Source organism: Gymnodraco acuticeps, unplaced genomic scaffold, assembly GCF_902827175.1.
Source record: "Gymnodraco acuticeps unplaced genomic scaffold, fGymAcu1.1, whole genome shotgun sequence".
Taxonomy (NCBI): domain Eukaryota; kingdom Metazoa; phylum Chordata; class Actinopteri; order Perciformes; family Bathydraconidae; genus Gymnodraco; species Gymnodraco acuticeps.
This window is the reverse complement of record NW_022991211.1, coordinates 156,702-175,330: the sequence shown is the minus strand read 5'-3', so window position 1 is coordinate 175,330 and position 18,629 is coordinate 156,702. Positions and strand designations below refer to the sequence as shown.

Sequence of the window (18,629 nt, the reverse complement as noted above, 5' to 3'; positions counted from 1 at the left end):
CCCCAGCGTCCTTTCCTGAAGGAGGGGGTAGGGTGGGGGAGAGAGGCGCTAGGGTGTGTGTGATGTCCTCATCAGGGTCTTCCTCACTGTCATCACTGATGTCACTGTCTTGGTCATGGTTCTCCACAGAGTCATCAGGCCATTGAGGGGCATTTGGTCCGTTTGCCAGGCTGTAGGCCGAAGAAAGATGCTGGATGTGTGTGTCCAGGTCAGCAAGTATTTTCTTTAGAAGACGAGCTAATCCATCTCTCCCTTCTTGAGTCATGTCTAGGGCAGAACATAGAGAATAGAATAGTGAAAAGGCATCTCATTTTTGTTACTAGTACACACTGTGGATGTTAAGTAGTATTTGGGTATGGTATCATGGAATTTACCACTATGTCCTCCACATGACACATGTTGCATCTGCATCCTGATCTTGTCAGCCTGACTTCTCAGATAAAGGCAGTGCTGCCTCATCTCCCTCACAATTATGGCCCTCTCCTCCACAAGTCTCCTTTTGCCCATGTAGGCATCGAAGACTTTTTTTTGGGCCAAAATGGACACCGATTCTGAAGAGAGAGGAACAGCAAGCATACCATTACCGACCAAGACATGCACCAGTAGGATAAGTGACCGGTCATAGTCCATTGACTGGGAAGCTGGTGTTATAGGTCTTGCTTAGTGCCAGAAAATAAACATATTATATAAACACAAACAAGAGAAGCTCTTACCATCACTTTGCACTTCCCATGGCCATATTAGACTGTCTGTTGTTTGCTGTTCTGCAGACAGTCTTCTCTCCACCTCTTCTTCTTGGATTTCTGTTTCAGGAGGCTGTCCGGTGTTGTACTGGCGTATTGCCGCTAAGAGTTTGGTCTTTTCCTCCCTTAACCTTTTGCGACGCAACTGCCGAATCTTATTGCTGTCTATATGACGTAATTGTAAAAAACATTACAGAAACAATGTTCAATGGAATTTTTTTAATTACATGAATGCAACTGAATAATAATAACTTACCAGTCTGTCTATAGAGGCAAGCTTTCTTTTGGCACAGCCCTAGAAATAGCTGCTCAATGGACCTCTGGAGAGACTGATTGTCACCTGATGTGTTGTCTTGGGTAAATAACAAGAAACACAGTTTGAGAACAAAGAAAACATTGGTGTTAATACTATACGTTAAATAACAATGTTATATTATCAAGTTAGGAAACAGCATACCGTTTGTTGCCCAGTCTCTAACATAATTAACCCATTGTTGGACTTTGTCCTCAGGGCATCCAAGCTCTTCGCAGGTGTCCTTCATTTTTTGAGTCTCACCCTCCAACATTGTGATTCTGTTGTAAAAAAGATGTTGCAGATACAGATGTATTTTCAAGATTTTCACCCAAATTTCCATAACTTTTCATGTCTTGAAAACAGTAATTAATCATTCAAACTTTTCCAGACCTGCGCAAGCACTCAGTATCCAACACTTTACCAGCTTGGACAATTATTTGTTTGTGACAGGTTTGCACATTAGCCTTACAAATCTAATCTTGTCATGCCTATGCTTACATGGCCAATTACCTTGACATATCTCTTGGCCAACACCACATGAAGGTTTTCCTGCTTCCGTCTGTTCCATCCCATTGCATGGACAGTCAACATGTCATTGCGAGCTGTTTTTAAAAGTAAAATTGACAAGCAGATAATATAACTTGGGTATTTGGAAATAAACTCATAAAAACTCTAGTACAGTTGAAACAGACTACATCAAAGACAAAGATAAAGTAAAGTAAGAGATGGATAATAACTTCAAGACAGAATTATGTTGGTCTAATGACAAGAGGACATACCTGATTTTGTCATGTATTTAGTTGTGATGGCACAACGTGACAGAAAGCTGTTCACCATCTCCACTTCTTCCCCGGCCGTCGAACCAGCACCCTCCAAATTTCTCCCACTCCATACAATCTAACAAGTACACATATATTATATGTCATAGATGAATTAAAAAAAATTCTTACAATCACAATAATATAAGAGTGGGCCTACCTCACACTTTGTGGAATGGGCCTTGGCATGCATGACCGAGAGAAACGGTTGCATGCTCAGCAAAGGTCGCAGTTCTGGCATTGTCTTTGCCACTTTCTCGAGGTAGGGCCAGTATTTACAAGCAATATCTGTGCAATAAAAATGCACGTTTGTAGCTTGAAACTGCGTTTGAAGGAACAAGGGGTAGGCAAATATTTCTCCTCTGAACATGTTGAGAGCTTTCAGTAGCACTCCATGTCTACATACAGCCACCTCTAACCCCTCTTCATCAAGCCTGCTGGCTCTTCTTGCTGTCTCTCGAGTAGCTGACCACTGGCTGGTACCACATGTACCTTTTCCTGGGGTCTACAATTAAAGACATTTTAATGTTACACTCTCAAAACAAGTAAAGGCTAGAAAAATGATAGGAAAAAAAATGCTGTGCTTACACATTTTACATTTGTTCTGACTTTGTCAACAAAGTCTGTGACAGCCGAGTCTTCCATGATGAACGGCCCTTTAAAAAGTGGTTCATCGATCCTAAATTCAAAAATAAATATTCAATTCATTATTATCATCATTGATAGACTACTTCTTAAATTCAATTGACATACAAAAAAGATGTACCTCTGTGACAGTCGGAAACGGTACTGTTTCCTATTCCCATCCACTGACACAGCCAACATTTTGGGAGTACAAGCTGGGCATGAGAAGAGTTCCTCACACGTCATTTTCTGGCACTCGTACTGGCAGGCCATATACTCCAGAAAGCTTCTTTGGAAGACATCTCCATGGATTTTTCCTGTCTGGAAGTTTGAGAAGCAAAATTGTTACCTTACACATGTCAGAATAATACGAGGAAACAGGAAGACTTTCACAGTGGTTGGAGGCAAGAGGGGGGCTATTAGGAGTATCCCTAACACACGATATCCTGAAAAGTGAAGGTCAGGTTAGGATTGGCAGATGCTGGAAGAGAAGGAACATTATTTCAGCTTTTGTCATATGCACCATGACTCTATACAGTACAGTACAATACAGAATCCCATTTTTTCCCACAGAAGAGCACAATGTTTTTCATCATACAAATTGTGTTCTTCAGTAAAGAACAAAAGTTGGATTATGATATGTTTGATCTTACAGTATGTCCTACATCTACCAGTGCTAGGTTTTTAGCCCTAATGTTACACTAGTTAAACTACTTTCAGTAACATTGTAAGCTTTTTTTAGTTATTTTGACATAAACATATTTCCAATCAACATATTTCATCTACACAAAATAAAATGCATCCTTTCACAATGCCCTCTACTTATGCAATACTTAGTGAAAGTCATCTTACCCTCCCATAATGCTGTGTCCTCCGTTCCAGCATCTGTAAAAAGGCCTGTCTGGACAAACCTGGTGCCACAGTCTTCAGGTCCTCAAAAGATTTGAAGACATCCGTGGAATATAATGTGTCTCCGTTCACAGAAGCTGGCCAGTAACCGCTTCTAATGAGGTCTCCCCAATCAGGTGTCCATTCGTAATGGCATGTGTTGCACACCCTCTTGGGGAGATGCAAATCATAACGCCCTAATAACAAACACAGTTTAGTAAAAACAATCGCATTCATTACCTGTATTAGGGTGACAAAAAGAACACTTAAAATCATACCATTAATGCAGACGAAAATGACAGGCCTGCCTATAGACTCGGTAACACCTTCAGGGTTACACGAGTGTGAAGGCCTACCAGTGGGCAGAAGACGATCTGTGAAGAGAGGTTAAAAATATGTCTTAAACTACCAGCACATTAGGAAAGTTATAAAATAACCACTTGGGGCTAAATTGTGTTAAGTGAAATACCTTGGTGTCTCAAAGTGAACATGTCATTTGTCTTGAATAGTGACATTGTTGGGGGAATACATTTGAAATATCCTTCATTGAAGGACTCCCTGTTATGAAGGGTGTGTATGCTGTGTTTAGAAATGTCACAGTCATGACACAACCATTCAAGGGGCATGCATTCTCTGCAGCGAAGGACCGCAGGAGCGGAGCAATGTGAGCATCTCCTTTCCGGTACCATAGTTGAAGAGAGCAAGCTGTCCAAGTGATGGGACCTTGCCTTTTGCCACTCTAATTGGGCAGCACTTTGGCGCAGGCACCATGAGGAAGAGGTTGATGGTTGATCAACCAAAAGCTCCTGTAATTGCTGAATCTCATCTTCTGGAAACAAACAAAAAAGAAAATGTTCAGCATCACAACAGCGTACTCATATTGCATCACGTATTCGTTTGATGTTATGTTGACACATTTCCTAACTTTCAATGATAGTAAATGTCATCCTACCAAAAAGCTGAGGGGGTACTGCAGAGGTTGCTCCAGCTGGTTCCACAGTCACTGGACTGTTAATGGCAACAGTTCTGGCTGAAAAATAATAATTATAATAATAAGATATATTGATAACAGATAATAATTACAGAGAACAGAACTATTTATTACAATGGCCTATTTTTATACGTACAACGGAATAACAGATATTTGTTCAATACCTCTCTAAGCTGAAACATGCTGTACCAATCATGTTGCGAACAATCAAAACAAAAATGATATGTTAATCATGAATACCTGTATACATGCACAAACCTTTAGTACGTCGGCAGGTTGCCCCACTTCTGTCCCTCCTTTTTAGAGGACACCCCTGAACATCTTTGCCTACCCAGCGGATTCTGCTCCAGCTAGATGCTGCTCTGGCCCTGTCTTCTTCCTCCTTCAATAAAGTAGTCATGCATGCTACTCTGGCCCTGTCTTCTTCCTCCTTCAATAAAGTAGTCATGCATTACCACAACAAGCTGCTTTTCATTCCCAGTGTATTCCTATTCACTTACAAGCATTACAAAATTACAAGCACATAATCAATCAACCTAATCAGTACATCGGGCACAAAACCAATACAATTGAAATTAAAAAATGTACCTTCAGTTGTTTACAAAGTAAATCGGCATGGAAAATGGCGTCTTCTAGCTGTTCCTCGCTTGGTTTAGCTTTCTTTTCTTCTTCTTTTCTATTTCTTTTTTGGGCCTGGACCCAGGTGTTTGCCTTTGTATCAAACTTCTCCATCTTTTTGTTAAGGCGCAGTTTGCGGGGCTGCACCGCCTTGCAGAACTTGCAAGTTTTGCATGCCACATTGAATGACATGCAGCAGCTTGAACATTGCCTCGAAGTTGAACCTGGTCCTGGCATTCTTTTGGAGATAAAGACAAATAAAAGACAAGGTCATTTAAAACTGGGTTTCAAATTCAGAATGCAATCAAATACAAATATTGACTAATTTTCCTTTGTCTAGTCCGTGACTGTAATTCCTTCCCCAAGCTACAACAAAAACTGTATCCTGTTTAGAATAGAATAAAAACACTTGCATTTTTATTTAATTTGAGTAAATTAATTTAGTATCAATGCAATAATGGCCCCTTACTTAGTTTTAGTACAAAGCTAAAATTCAGCGGTAAAATATTATGTAATCGAAACGTAAGGTTACACAACTTCTACTATCTTACAAGCTTGACCATGACATTGCACTGTAAAAGCACTATCTTGAATTTGACAAAAATATATGATAATGTTAATCTGTTGAAATCCTATATATAAAATTGTTTTTATAATATAATCTAGAATTATAGCAGTACTACAGTATAATACACTGCAACGTCGTCTACTGTGTTACCAGCTCGAATAAGACCATTTTTTATTTCCCTGTAAGTTTTGCATAACAAAGACATAAATATATGACACTGTTAGTCGATTGTAATATATAAGTCGTGAAAAGTGTAAGTTCTTACCTGTGGGCACACTACGTGTGTGTGTGTGTGTGTGTGTGTGTGTGTGTGTGTGTGTGTGTGTGTGTGTGTGTGTGTGTGTGTGTGTGTGTGTGTGTGTGTGTGTGTGTGTGTGTGTGTGTGTGTGTGTGTGTGTGTGTGTGTGCGTATAAATACAAAAGAGAAAGTGGTAAAGAGACAGAGATGAAGATGGTAAAAATTGGGAGAAGACAGGAAGAAATGTAGGGAATATAGCTCTGAGGAGGGAGAAGAGAAGACATTGAAAAAGGCTCTTAAAAGTGCTGTTTGATATTTCTTTGGTATCTGTTGAAGGAAAAAAATACAGTGAACACTTTAGAATGCATGACAATTTACAATCTCACATATCATCAACAAGCTTTAACATTGGGGGTAATTTACGAGTTAAAGCACTAATCAATCAGGGGCGGACTGGAACAAGGACAGCTCTGAACGTTTTGTCCTAAATAGGACCACAACAATCAGCGTGCAGTAACAGTCTGAAGATGGTTGTCATGACATTTCTTCACAATACTATTAGTTGCCACTGTATGCAAGTATGACAGCCACAATAGGCATTTTTCCAAGATTTGTATATACAGTGCCAAAAGTATTTAACTCAACATTTTCTTACATTCACTTTTTTTCCAACACAGCATTTACATTGTTAGCAGTTATGTTTTGGTGTACTTCTAAAAGGTAATTATTCTAAAGGTTCTTATTATACATCCATGGTCTGTAGTTAGTTTATAGCATAACGTTAGCATTTTGCTTCTGGCCATTAGATTTATGATTCGAAAAGTATACAAGTAGGGTAGATATGTGGAGATTATCCGGCTGAACAAAACGTGCATTTATCAAGCAGGTTCGTTTTCCACAGATCTTATTTCGAGCTATTTTCCAAAATCCTATGGAGAAATCCCATTGACTCTGAGACGAGGGAACTAATAGTTGTAAAATGCGAACTCACTTCCGGGTTATAGGACTCATCACTGCACTATATCTCCGGTCAAGTAAAGCTAATATGTGTTTAGCTAGCTCGTGCTTTAAAAAGATATGTAACTACAACTGATTTACTTGCAATAAACATTAAAAATATTGGAGGCATGCGGTGCAGCACATTACCTGCTTGGCGAAGTCAGACAGAGAGGAGGTTGTAGCGGATGTCCGGTGCGTTCACGGTCACCGGACAGTAATCGGTAGCATGGTGTTCACTTACTACGCGACCGCACAACGTAACGTACAGTAAATCCACAACCACATAAATGGATTAACATCGATTTAGCTGGGGTAACACAAATAAATAAATAAATGAATGAATCTACTGGTTTCATAATTTGAACCAAAAGTGGTGCATTTTGCACTATTTTTTATTTATCTTTATTTATTTTCTTATTATGTCCTATTTATATTATGTTGCACTGTTGGAGGAGCTCGGGATCTAAGATTTGAAATGCCAAAATTACACTGTAGCTAGCATCTGATAACAAAAACCCTTGACCCTTGAACCTTAGTGGTGTTTATATTTCACGGACTTCAGTTGCTAAGAGATCACACAACGTCACGTCCGTTATTTCCACAACAACACAAATGGATTAACATCGTAGCCTTTGTTTCTGCTGAAAGAGGTCTCGACCAGCTAGAGCCACAAGAAAATCGGCGAAATCGAGTGTGAGGATTACAAAATAAATTAAAAACATCTAATTTTGACAATAAAAACCAACCAATAGGCGCGGAAGACCATTTGCTTGGCACTTCCGGGTATTTCTCCACTGGTTAACATGGGTTAACAATACCGTGTAGCTGTCACGCTTTTCACGTTTTGAAAAGATGAAACCGTGACATCTTCACGTCTCCCAGCAATGGTAAAGCGTCACAGGTTCACGTCTCACCGTGATACCGGGTTGGGTATAACATACCTACGGAAGCAGCCTTTTTTGAGTGGATAAAGAAAGCAAAACTCCCCGACATATCCCCGACTAGCAAGTTAAGGCTTCATATGTTTAGAGCTGGTTACTATAGTAGCATAACTCAGCTCATAGAGGAACTTGAGTCCTGCTTCAAAAAAATTGACTGATGTCAGTTTACACTATAGTCCAATTCACAGGAAAATCGAATTTCTAGGAGGGGCCCAATATCGTTTCCGCTTTCCAAAAACCGTCGCTTATATGCTTGGAATACAACCAGACCAGTGGCTCAAATTTGATGATAAATCAGCAGCCTATCCAGCGGATATAAAGGCTGGCTCAACACATCTATACTGCTATAGCAATGTGGTCAGTCACCAGCGGGTAGGTGACGCTTTTGCTCCTCTCTTGAGAACCGTAGATATAAGAGGAACATTCGGCGATACAGTAACTCAGTATTTTAATCCTGCATACTACTTGCCGGTAACAAAAACACACATCGAGAATATAAAGGTAGAAATAAAAAACGACCAGAACAAACCAGTAAAGTTCACCTACGGAAAAAGTGTAGTGAAACTTCATTTCCGACCCTCAAAAGCAGGGCAATCTTTTACAAAACGATGATTCATCAAGACCCCCAACGTTTGGTGAGTTACTATGAAAATCAAGCGGGGGGATCCCTGCCTGGTTTTTATGGTGCACCGGTGATGTACGGGCGAGGCATTGGCTCTATATTTTCGAGATTATTTCGTTTTGTCGCCCCCCTGGTGAGAAAAGGGTTCGCCATAGCTAAACCTCATCTGAAATCGGCGGCCAAAAATATTGCATCAGATGTTATCAGTAAGGCTGTCCATAAATTCGGCCGCCAATCAGACCCCGGATCTCAAGAAGGATCAGGTGGTCTGATGGTTTTGGCAAGAAGGGCCAGGAAGAGACCTCCAGGCAAACGGGTTCCGAGGGGTGTCAAGAAAGGAAAACACTCAGTCAAAAGAAAATCATTGGGGAAAAAACACCCTCGGAGAAGGAACGTATTGGGGAGAGATATATTTTAGAGTGTTAAATATGGCTCTTTTACATCATAAATCTGCTGAATGCAGCATGGCAGAGCTGGATTTATTTTGAGCCCCAATGACGCAACTTTCTATAGATGAAAAACACTACACAGAGGTCCTTCCGTTGTCTGCCATTACGGAGGACGGACCCATAGAATTTTGTATCCCCGGGGACGGAGATAAATACCTGGATATGAATGACACCTTGATACATCTCAGGATCAAAATAACCAACGCAGATGGGACTAATCTGGCAGCTGATGCCTCCGTGGCCCTAGTTAATTACCCTCTGAATACAATTTTTAGTCAATGCGACGTTATTCTAGGGGACAGACTAATTTCTCAATCCAGTTCGACTCATCCTTACAGGGCGATGATTGAAACGCTATTGAATTACTCTGATTCTACTTTAAAAACTCAGTTCACAGCCGGCTTATTTTATAAAGACACCGCGGGATCTATGGACTCTATAGTCATAGCCAATGGACCAAATAAGGGACTGGTAAAGAGGGCCTCATTCACAGCAGAATCTCGGGAGCTTCACTTGATGGGTGCTTTACACACGGATATATTTTTCAGTGAGAGGCTTCTCCTGAACTCTGTAGATTTGAGAATCAAACTCACCAGATCTAACGATGCCTTTACTCTCATGTTTGCAAATGACTCTACATACCGTCTAAAAATACTGGGGGCTTCACTTTTTATCAAAAAGGCCACAATCACGCCTGCAGTGCGTTTAGGTCATGCTGCGGCTCTGCTGAGAGGTAACGCCCTCTACCCCCTATCACGGGTGAATCTCAAGACATATAGTATACCGGTGAATTCTAGAATATGCAACCAAGAAAATCTCTTTTTGGGTAATATGCCCAAGTACATAGTATTGGGTATGGTAAATCACGAAGCCTTCACCGGAAGGAGAGAGCTTTCACCTTTTAATTTCCTTCATAATGATATGGAATACCTTGCTCTGTGTCAGAATGGCAGGCAAGTACCGGCCAAAGCATTTCAACCCCAATTTAACCGGGGGTCGTCAGTCAGAGAGTTTTACAACATGTTAACTGCTACAAGGAGACACATGAAAGACTTACCTCTAAGTATAGACAGAGATGATTTCGAACAAGGATACTCATTATTTGTGTTTAATTTAACGGCGGCGGAAGACGCCGACGCCTTATCTCCCATCACAAGCGGTAGTTTAAGATTGGAAATGAGGTTCAGAGTACCGCTGCCACAGACTACCACTTTAATCGTATATTCTTGTTTTGATTAGATTCTGGAGATTAATTCAAAACGACAAGTGCTGGTAGATTATTACTAAGAAGACTACAACATGAATAATCACCAATTGGATAGTCTCCTGCAGCATATGGTGGGGGACTCTTTTGGGGGGGTATGGGCCTCAGACCAGCTACCCCGAGTAAAACAATTATTTAGATGCCCTGTATACATGATTGTAAACACCCACCTCTCCCACATGCCCGGAGAACACTGGCTAGCAGTGACTTTAGAGGAAGGGGAAGGAACTTTTTTTGATTCTTTCGGATTTCCCCCCGATTTTAGTCATTATCCTAAAAGCATCCTGCAATTTCTAGAAACACAATGTGAAACTATTTGATACCATAACCGGCAACTTCAGAATGTCATGTCTACAGCCTGTGGTCAACACTGTGTTTTTTATCTATGCAAAAGAGCGTCCGGGTTGTCTTACGAAAATGTGTTATCTTTATATCAAGATGATGTGGTAAAAAATGATGCAGCTGTAACGAATTTTGTGAAAAAATACCAAAGGTGTGAGAGACGTCATAAAGACACTCATTTTAACCACAGTGTTTGTTCGCTACAAATGTTCAAAGATTGTTATAAAATGTAGAAATAAAAAAAGGTCTGAAGACAAAATTAATTCAGATGACTGTCTTTATTAGGAAATCATGAAATATAATACAACTTTAAGGGGTTAAATGTAACCATCTTGGACTTAATATTCTGTGTTGCCTTATCCTTTTCTTCTTAAGCAGGGCATTCTGAGGTTCTACGGCTGTTCCTAAAGTGTCCCAACCGGGGGTAGTGGGAGATGTTTTTATTTTTCTTCTTCTTTTTCGGGGGATATTTTCTCGATTTAGTTCGCCCTCTTTGATTATGCGATATTGTTCACGAGCGTGAAGGTTTTGAAAAGCTGTTAAGGGAATGTTGATCTCATTCAGACTATTTAAAAACCCCCGCCAGCCTTTAGGCTCCTGGACATTTGTTTTATACGCGCAGGATAAATGTTTAAATAAATCTAACATGTGGGAACCTTTTACAGCTACCCCCTTTTCTATAAATTCCTCCGCTGGTGTCCATCCAGCTGTACTCGTGGTTAATTTACTCATAATGTACTCGGCATTCTTGTGGTAACGCTTAGGGAGGTGTTGAAGCACATCGTTCTTTATTTTATCATCGGACGTGCCATCCTTTTCTTCTCCTTTTACCACCCCGTGTCTTCAGGTAGAGTTAGAGTAATATGTCGTTCCTCAAGCCCGTCTTGTTTGAGTAAGGTGAGATATCTTTGTAACAAGGTGTTGTATTTTATGATTTTTTCATAAGGGGGTAATCCTGGTTCGTTTAGCGTTGCTCTCATTTTTTCATCCAGAACATCTTCGGCAATGCGTCTAATTGTTTCCTTACTATGAGGGTTAGTTACACCATTCTGATTGAGCTGATTAAACTGGTGAGGTGATAGCAGAAACATCTTTTGACTCATGATCGAGCGAGCCCTCCTAAAAGTTGACCTAAAATGGGGATCACCGCACCGAGCAGCGGCAGAAGAAAACCTCCAGATTGCTTTCTTAAGGCCTTGAATTTAGTTTTTAAGTTGGTCTTTTTATTGGCCAAGAGTTTGAAAAATTTATTTTGCTTCTTAAGCTTCTTATACTGAATGCCTGACAGGGGGATATTACCTTTTAAAAGATTTAGAGACAGTTCACAGAGTGATTGAAGAAAATCCGTGGAGCAGTTCTCGAGAATATCCTTGCGCTTTGAAGGCGGGGCTTGACATAAGGCCCTCAGCAGAGGCATGTTTCTTTTTAAACGGGCCGACATACTGTTTTTTCAAGTCTTCGTTTTTGGTACATAAACAACTAGCCATTGATTAGGTAGTGCTCCCGATCTAAGCCTGTAGATGTCTGGACAGGTGGGGGTCATGTCTACGATTAAATAACCATGAGGTTCCGTGGTGGCGTCTTCAAAACTTTGTAGGAAAAATGATTTATTACCAGGGTGTATTTGTTGAGCAAGTATGTTCATTTGTAATCTGTCTCTGGGGTTTTTAAACAAGACCATGTAAGTAGTATTTAAACTAATTGTGCGACTGTTTTTTCCCTGGTGAAAAACATTTTGGGTAAGCATGATAACGCTCATGTTTCTATGATGACGGTATTGGGTGAAAAGTCTGACTACTTCCGGATGCTCAGAGGCCTGAAATATAACATCGTCTAATATAATCAAATTACTTTGATCAGGAGGAAATAGCGATTCATCTTCAAATGATTCAGGCAGACCCTTGACGAACTTCATATTTTTATTATTTTCCTGCAGTTCAGCATACATGGGTTGGAAAGAAGACAATCCACACAATATTTTGAGGCTGGACATCCATTACATGAATACAATTTTGCAATACATTCTTGACAAAAAAAGTTTTTCCACACCCACTAGGGCCCACTACTAGACAGGAAAAAGGAACACGCAGCCGGGGGTCAAAATCAATTTGACTTGGTGAAAACATGTGGTCTCTTTTTCAATTATTTTCTCAATACCCAAAAGGCAAAGTATTTCCCCCGGCTAACAAACGTCTCTTGTCAAACACAACTCGGAACTTTTTGGTGAATGACACATTTCTCAAAGCGAAAACCTCTTTATTCCTTACAATGCTGTGCTGTGGGACCTCAATTACCCTCCCCCTCTCAGAGTTTTGAACGTAGCCCTCCACCAGGTCGGCCAGACTGTCAAAGTTCACTCGTTCGCAACATTCGTGCGTTTGTGTGATGCCTTTCACACGCATCACAACTTTTTTTTGATTTTTGGTCTGATAAGCATAACTTTTAGGGCCTGCTGAAACAAACTCTTTAATCATATCGCCCCCCAGCTCGTCTGTCAGGTCTCCCAGATAGACCCCCATCGGTAGGGGACTCTCTCCTTGTCTTGTCACATAGATTATGCTATCTGTGTCATAGTAGAATACTCTGCGCTGTAATTTCTCCAATTCACTGTACAGTTTCAGCCTGGCATACGCTGTGGTAAAGGCGGCGATGAATATGTTATCCACCTTGTTGGGAGTAGAGTAACAATTTTCACCGTAGCACCACTGAACAAGAGCCGTTCGGTCATTGAGGAATGAGAAATACTTAACCTTATGTTTAGCTGAAAACAAGAGGTTAAGAAATTCTTCGGTTTTGGTCACAATCTTAGTCTGAGTCAGATTGCTTCTCTGGGCAAATTTACCCCAGAAACTGTTGAGACATAGTTTTGCCACTTGTCTTTTGGCTGGATTTGATTTGATTGTATCTGCATCCAGCAAGATGCCCTGCTTAGCATGATAGTCTGCCACATACTTTTGTCTGCTCTCATCATCTGAGGCCTCTGAAGGGTAGCCGGATGCTTCTTGTTTACCCTTCAAAAATGTGTGTATATAGTCTACAAAAATGCTGTCACTTTTCTTCTCAAAATGCCACACCTCTGTGATCTGAGTCATCTTGTACCCCATGTCCAGGGCTTTGGTGAATTCTGGGGTCACCCAAACCCCTGTTAATGCTCTTTCCTCTTTGCTATGCATGCAGGGCCCCTGTTGGTTGTTAAGCTCAGCGCATGTGCGGCATAGAGTGAACACCAGTTTACCAGCTGCAGTTCGGTAGGGCAGGACAGGAAAGTATAGACCCCTAGGAGGTTCTACTGTGGCTTTGATTAACCCGAAATAACTGCGAGGGTCTTTGAAATCTCGGAATATGATCTGAGGGTGTCCAAGTGGATATAGGCCTGTGCAGTTTACAAAAGGGTAGAGTGAGGTGAAATCACAATAATGAACCAATTCATCTGCCACTGCTGTGTGCCTCAACTTTACTGCACATGTCCTTCCCCCGTATAAAGCATCGCGGGGGGTCAGCGGTTCTGGTGCATTGTATACCCTGAGGAAAGCCTTCAAATCTTGATTGGATTTTTTCATCTCAACCCATGTATGCTCACGCATAACGTTCACTTTGGCCCCGTGAACAGAGTCTAGCTCATGCAGTTTTGCCTCACTAGCAGCATGGAGATGCTCAAATGTGTCACCTATCAATGGATTTTTCTCATGCCCCTTATAGCAAGAGGGGCATCCGTGATAGAAACAACCAAGAAATTCCCAGACAATCTTTTCCCCGGTAACTTCGGCAAACTCGTCTACGACGAAATGTCCCACTCGTTTCTCTCCTTCATTCAACGCATGTTGAATAAAAACACCTTCAGTCTGAGCTACCCACTCCGGCCACTGAATACCTGCGTCTGAGTACGTCTTGTTTTCACGGCGGTAGTCGTCGGGTGGGGGAATTGCTAGGGTTTTGGGCGATAGAAAGTTTGTGGTAAAAACTTTCATACAGGCAGAAGCTATAGTCGAGCGACTAAAAGGATCAACTCCTGTCTCCCCGAGAAAACCTTTCCGAAATAATGTGGCCCCCTGGGCAAGAATGTCCACATCGTTTTTGCAGTAAAGCAATGCCTGCTCTCGGAAGTCAAACGTACCCTGGCGTACCGTCTCATACCACGTGAAAAAGTCACTCTTTTCACCAGTTGTCATGCGTTCAACCCCATAACAGTGTGCGGGTGGATAAGGGCCTATATAACTCAGGTTAGCCTTGGAGCTGAAACCGTGAGGGAAGTATCCCTTGATTTTAGCTCCAAATCCCAAAGCTTTTGGCATGTCTGCTAAACGCATAGACAGATAAGACAGTGAGTCTATGTACTTGTGCCCTAAATCTTCGTCAGTAAAAGAGAGCACTTTACTTCCCTGCATTATTAACGGGGGCTTTAGCCCCTGTGCAACCATTGCGTTGATAATGAAATAGCTGTCAAAACCCTTAGCATTGTGAGCGATGAATGTTGCATTCTTGAACTTTGGGCGCCTAAAGTGTGCCAGAAACTGCAGTGCACAGTCGATTCCCTCGCCGACCCAAATTTCACCCCCCAAGGTTTTTGTACAAACCAAGAAAGGTATATGTACCCCATCTGCCCCCGCCATTGTTTCAAAATCATAAAACACAATGTTGTCATTGTGTTCTGTCTCTTTAGGCAGCACTCCTATGTAACACAAATGTTTTTCACACCCGAGCGTAGAAGCAGATGGTAATTTTTCCTTGCATGTCTTACATTTTTTCGTCACACACTTGTGTGTTTTATCTGCTGTACTCTTGGGGGTGTAGTAAGAAAGTTGGCAATCTACACACTTTGTGTAAATCACAGTTACTGGCAATGTCTGTTGATCTCTGTTTCTGCTCTTTATGTCGAGAATGACAGCCGACTGTACGGCATGTTTTGTTGCAGTCTTTACAAAAGATGGGTTTAAACTCTCCCTGAGTACATGAGGGGTCAAGGCAGACATAACAATGACCAGTACAGGAATGATTCCATTGAGAGCTGTAACCTGTGTAACAATGTTCACAGACATACTAAGAGCCTAAAAACCCCTTCAAGTTCTTGACACCATAGTAGTGGTTGTGAAGGAGGAACAAAAACACAGTTTTGTCTCGTTTGGGGGCGTCTGTCTGGAATTTACAGAGGGTACGATCATCATTGCTTCGGTAAAATACCACTATCTTGCATTTTAAACTGTCTTCGAATTTATCAATGTCGCTGAATGTCACAGCTGTATGAGCTGTCAAACCCGCCCTCTTCTGAATCTCTTTACCACGTTCAACACCTTCATTATCAGTGATGTTGTCGTGTAACAACAGTGCTAAATTAATAGCAAAACACAGCTGGTTGGAGGAGTTCTGAACAACGTAAAGAAAACGCCCCTTCTTTTTAACAATCTCATTGTCTAACATTTTACTAATCATCCGTTTACCCTGAACCCCTCCACGGGGGGACTGAACAATTTGAACCACTAGCTCCATGTTGCTTTCTGCCATTAAAATCATATTCGATTGCATGGCGTTGAACAGCCCCTCCTCAAAATCATCCAGATTGTCATCGAGACCATTTAAAATGGCTGACACGTTAACCCTTAGTTGTTCACCATGTAATTCAATCTGCACGATATCTTCTCTCTCTGCCCGTGCAAAAGCATATGCAAGCATGCTATGCACATTGTTCATCAGACCCTCAAAATAGACTCCAAAGTCTGCTTCAGCCCTAATAGGCGGTAGGACTAGAGACTGTCTCATTTCTGTGTTATTGAATACAGGTCGAGAGAAAACACTTGGCTCGGCATCTCTGCTAGGGCCTCCTCCATGCTGTGACAGGGGGCCCTGTGATTCAGAAGCATTCGGGGTGTCATTCTGATCAACATGTCCATTACTTTGCATGGAGCGAACGGGTGATTCTGAGTCATTCGAGCTGTCATTAACACACCCGCCATCTTGCATGCTGGAAACGGGTAGGCCGGCGTTGGCCGAAGCTTCGCTATTTTGTCCATTCAGATGGGGGTCATTGTCTAGAGGCTGATCTAAAAGCCCCCGGTCCTCGTAGCAGTCTATCACCCAATCCAAGGCACCGTCTAATGTTTTTGTTGGACTGCTTGAATTTGTTTCTGACAAGGCCGTGGGCTCGTTTACAGCTGAGCCCTCGCCATTTAACTCACTGTTGTTGCCTGAACACTGCGGAAATGACAGGTCCTTATATCTGAATTCATCATCATCATCACTGTATAGTTCATTTACATCAGGTAACACATCAAGAAAAGACCTTTCTCCATCTGTATAGGGGTTTGTTTCTGTCAAGGGCATCGGCTCGCTTACATCTGTTATTGCATCATTTAGCTCACTGTTACTGTCTGAACACTGTGGAAATGGCATGTCTTCGTACACAAAGCCCTCATCATTGTATAGTTCAATTGTATCAGGTAAACCCGCGATAAAAGACCTTTCACTATCTTTTAAATCATCCATGCTTGACCGTTTTTAAGAAATCACCCCCCGCAAAAAGAAAAAACAAAATCAGAAATAGATGTGTCATCGCTGAAGAAACATTTCACTTTGCTTCTACATTTATGGACGTAAAGTCAACATACCTGGCGGATACATCAATAACAGTTTTACATGTGATCTCCAGCTTATTCAGGTGGTGTGGCCTTAAATCAGACCTTAACAAACAGCGTTTGTCCTTTGATAACGGGGAGGATTGCTCTATAGAGAAAAAAGACAGAGAAATAAAAGAAGAGGGTATAGGTATGTTTTTTGAAATACCCAGGATTATACATTTAACAAGAAAACAAAATCATTTAGCTATCATCTTGTAAAAGCAAACATAAAAAGCATTTTTTTTACCTGGTAGGTTTTAATTCTCAAGCACAGTCTGTGTTGAGATGACTTGATGAAGAGCTCTGAGCTGAGACCATTCAAGCTGCAGGAGGGGCGCAACCACCTTTTTTAAAAACAAGAGAGTACGTTATTCTGGATACTTTCACATGAAAAACATATTTGATTTTAAGAAATATAGCTAAATACACTTATAGTTAAAAAATGTACACCACATTATTTGTACTTAGAAGGATACTTCATTAAAGCTTCTAAATAATTACAATCTAGGGCTGTTACATAATAGAAAAACAACAGATGCATAGAGGTTCTTTAACACACATCAAGCAGCATTAACTAACTACATGATATTATAACATAAAAATAAAGTACTTACCAGATATTTTCAAAAGATCTGGGCCTGATGGGGAAAAGCGAAGAGAGGTCTGTCTAGATGTTTATGAACCCTGACTTATAGGGCAATGCATATGTGTGAAATACTCTAAACAAGCCAATAGGGGTTATTCCTGATTGTTAACAAATTAGCATTATATTGTATTTGGTTTTTATGACAGAGCAAATACTTTTTTAGGTTTAGGCTATTCTCCTGTATATGTATATATCACACATACATATATATATATATATATTAAAAGTATAGCATACACATTACAAAACATGTAGATAGTAGATGTATACATGAGAAATAATGTACTGCTTTCTCTTTTTGGCTCTGTCATCTTGCCGTGATCCGCATACTCTGTATTTTATACCAGCCTCAACCACACACAGCACACCACACACCAACACACAACACACACAAACACACACACACACACCACACACACACACACACACACACACACACACACACACACACCACACACACACACACAACACACACACACACACACACCACACACACACACCACCCACACCACACACACACACACACACCACACACACACACACACCACCCACACACACACACACACCACACAACACCACACACACACCAACAACACACACACACACACACAACACACACACACACACATACACCACACACACACACACACAAACACACCACACACACACACACCACACACACACACACACACACACACAACCTCCAGGGTTTTTTTATGTTTCTCCCACACTTTTCTCAGGCATGTCCAGACTGTTCACAAAACTTTTCAACGGAAACTCTTTTAGAGCAAAGAGGGGTTAGAGGGATTGTGAGGGTTTTAAAATATATTTAAATATAATCACAAAAAAAATGGTAAAAACAGGATTTTGAAAATGATATTATTTTTCATAGGTAACACAAAACATTACACAACGAAACCATTTAAAAGCTGGAAATATATACATGGGATGTCACTATGATAATGTGAAAGTTTG

The 18,629-nt window shown here is 41.0% G+C and overlaps 1 protein-coding gene across 6 annotated transcripts; it reads right to left on the bottom strand.

The window, feature by feature from the left end:
• Positions 1–733: 733 nt before the first annotated feature.
• On the bottom strand, positions 734–17,621 carry LOC117561328. 6 transcript variants are annotated; one of them, XM_034238635.1, is made up of 16 exons: positions 17,256–17,606; positions 5,811–17,114; positions 4,948–5,215; positions 4,618–4,789; positions 4,321–4,398; positions 3,838–4,197; positions 3,647–3,742; positions 3,333–3,565; positions 2,623–2,801; positions 2,445–2,535; positions 2,017–2,361; positions 1,818–1,935; positions 1,549–1,640; positions 1,201–1,316; positions 1,000–1,095; positions 734–908 (listed from the first exon to the last, which is right to left on the bottom strand). In XM_034238635.1, exons 3-14 carry the CDS (start codon positions 5,212–5,214, stop codon positions 1,296–1,298), a joined length of 2,052 nt encoding a protein of 683 aa, XP_034094526.1. In that variant the 5' UTR covers position 5,215; positions 5,811–17,114; positions 17,256–17,606; the 3' UTR covers positions 734–908; positions 1,000–1,095; positions 1,201–1,295. The 6 variants fall into 6 exon arrangements, with proteins under 6 accessions (XP_034094526.1, XP_034094527.1, XP_034094525.1 ...); XM_034238636.1 differs by having other exon boundaries at positions 3,838–4,194; positions 4,948–17,114; positions 17,256–17,608; XM_034238634.1 differs by having other exon boundaries at positions 4,948–17,114; positions 17,256–17,607.
• Between the last annotated feature and the right edge of the window lie 1,008 nt (positions 17,622–18,629).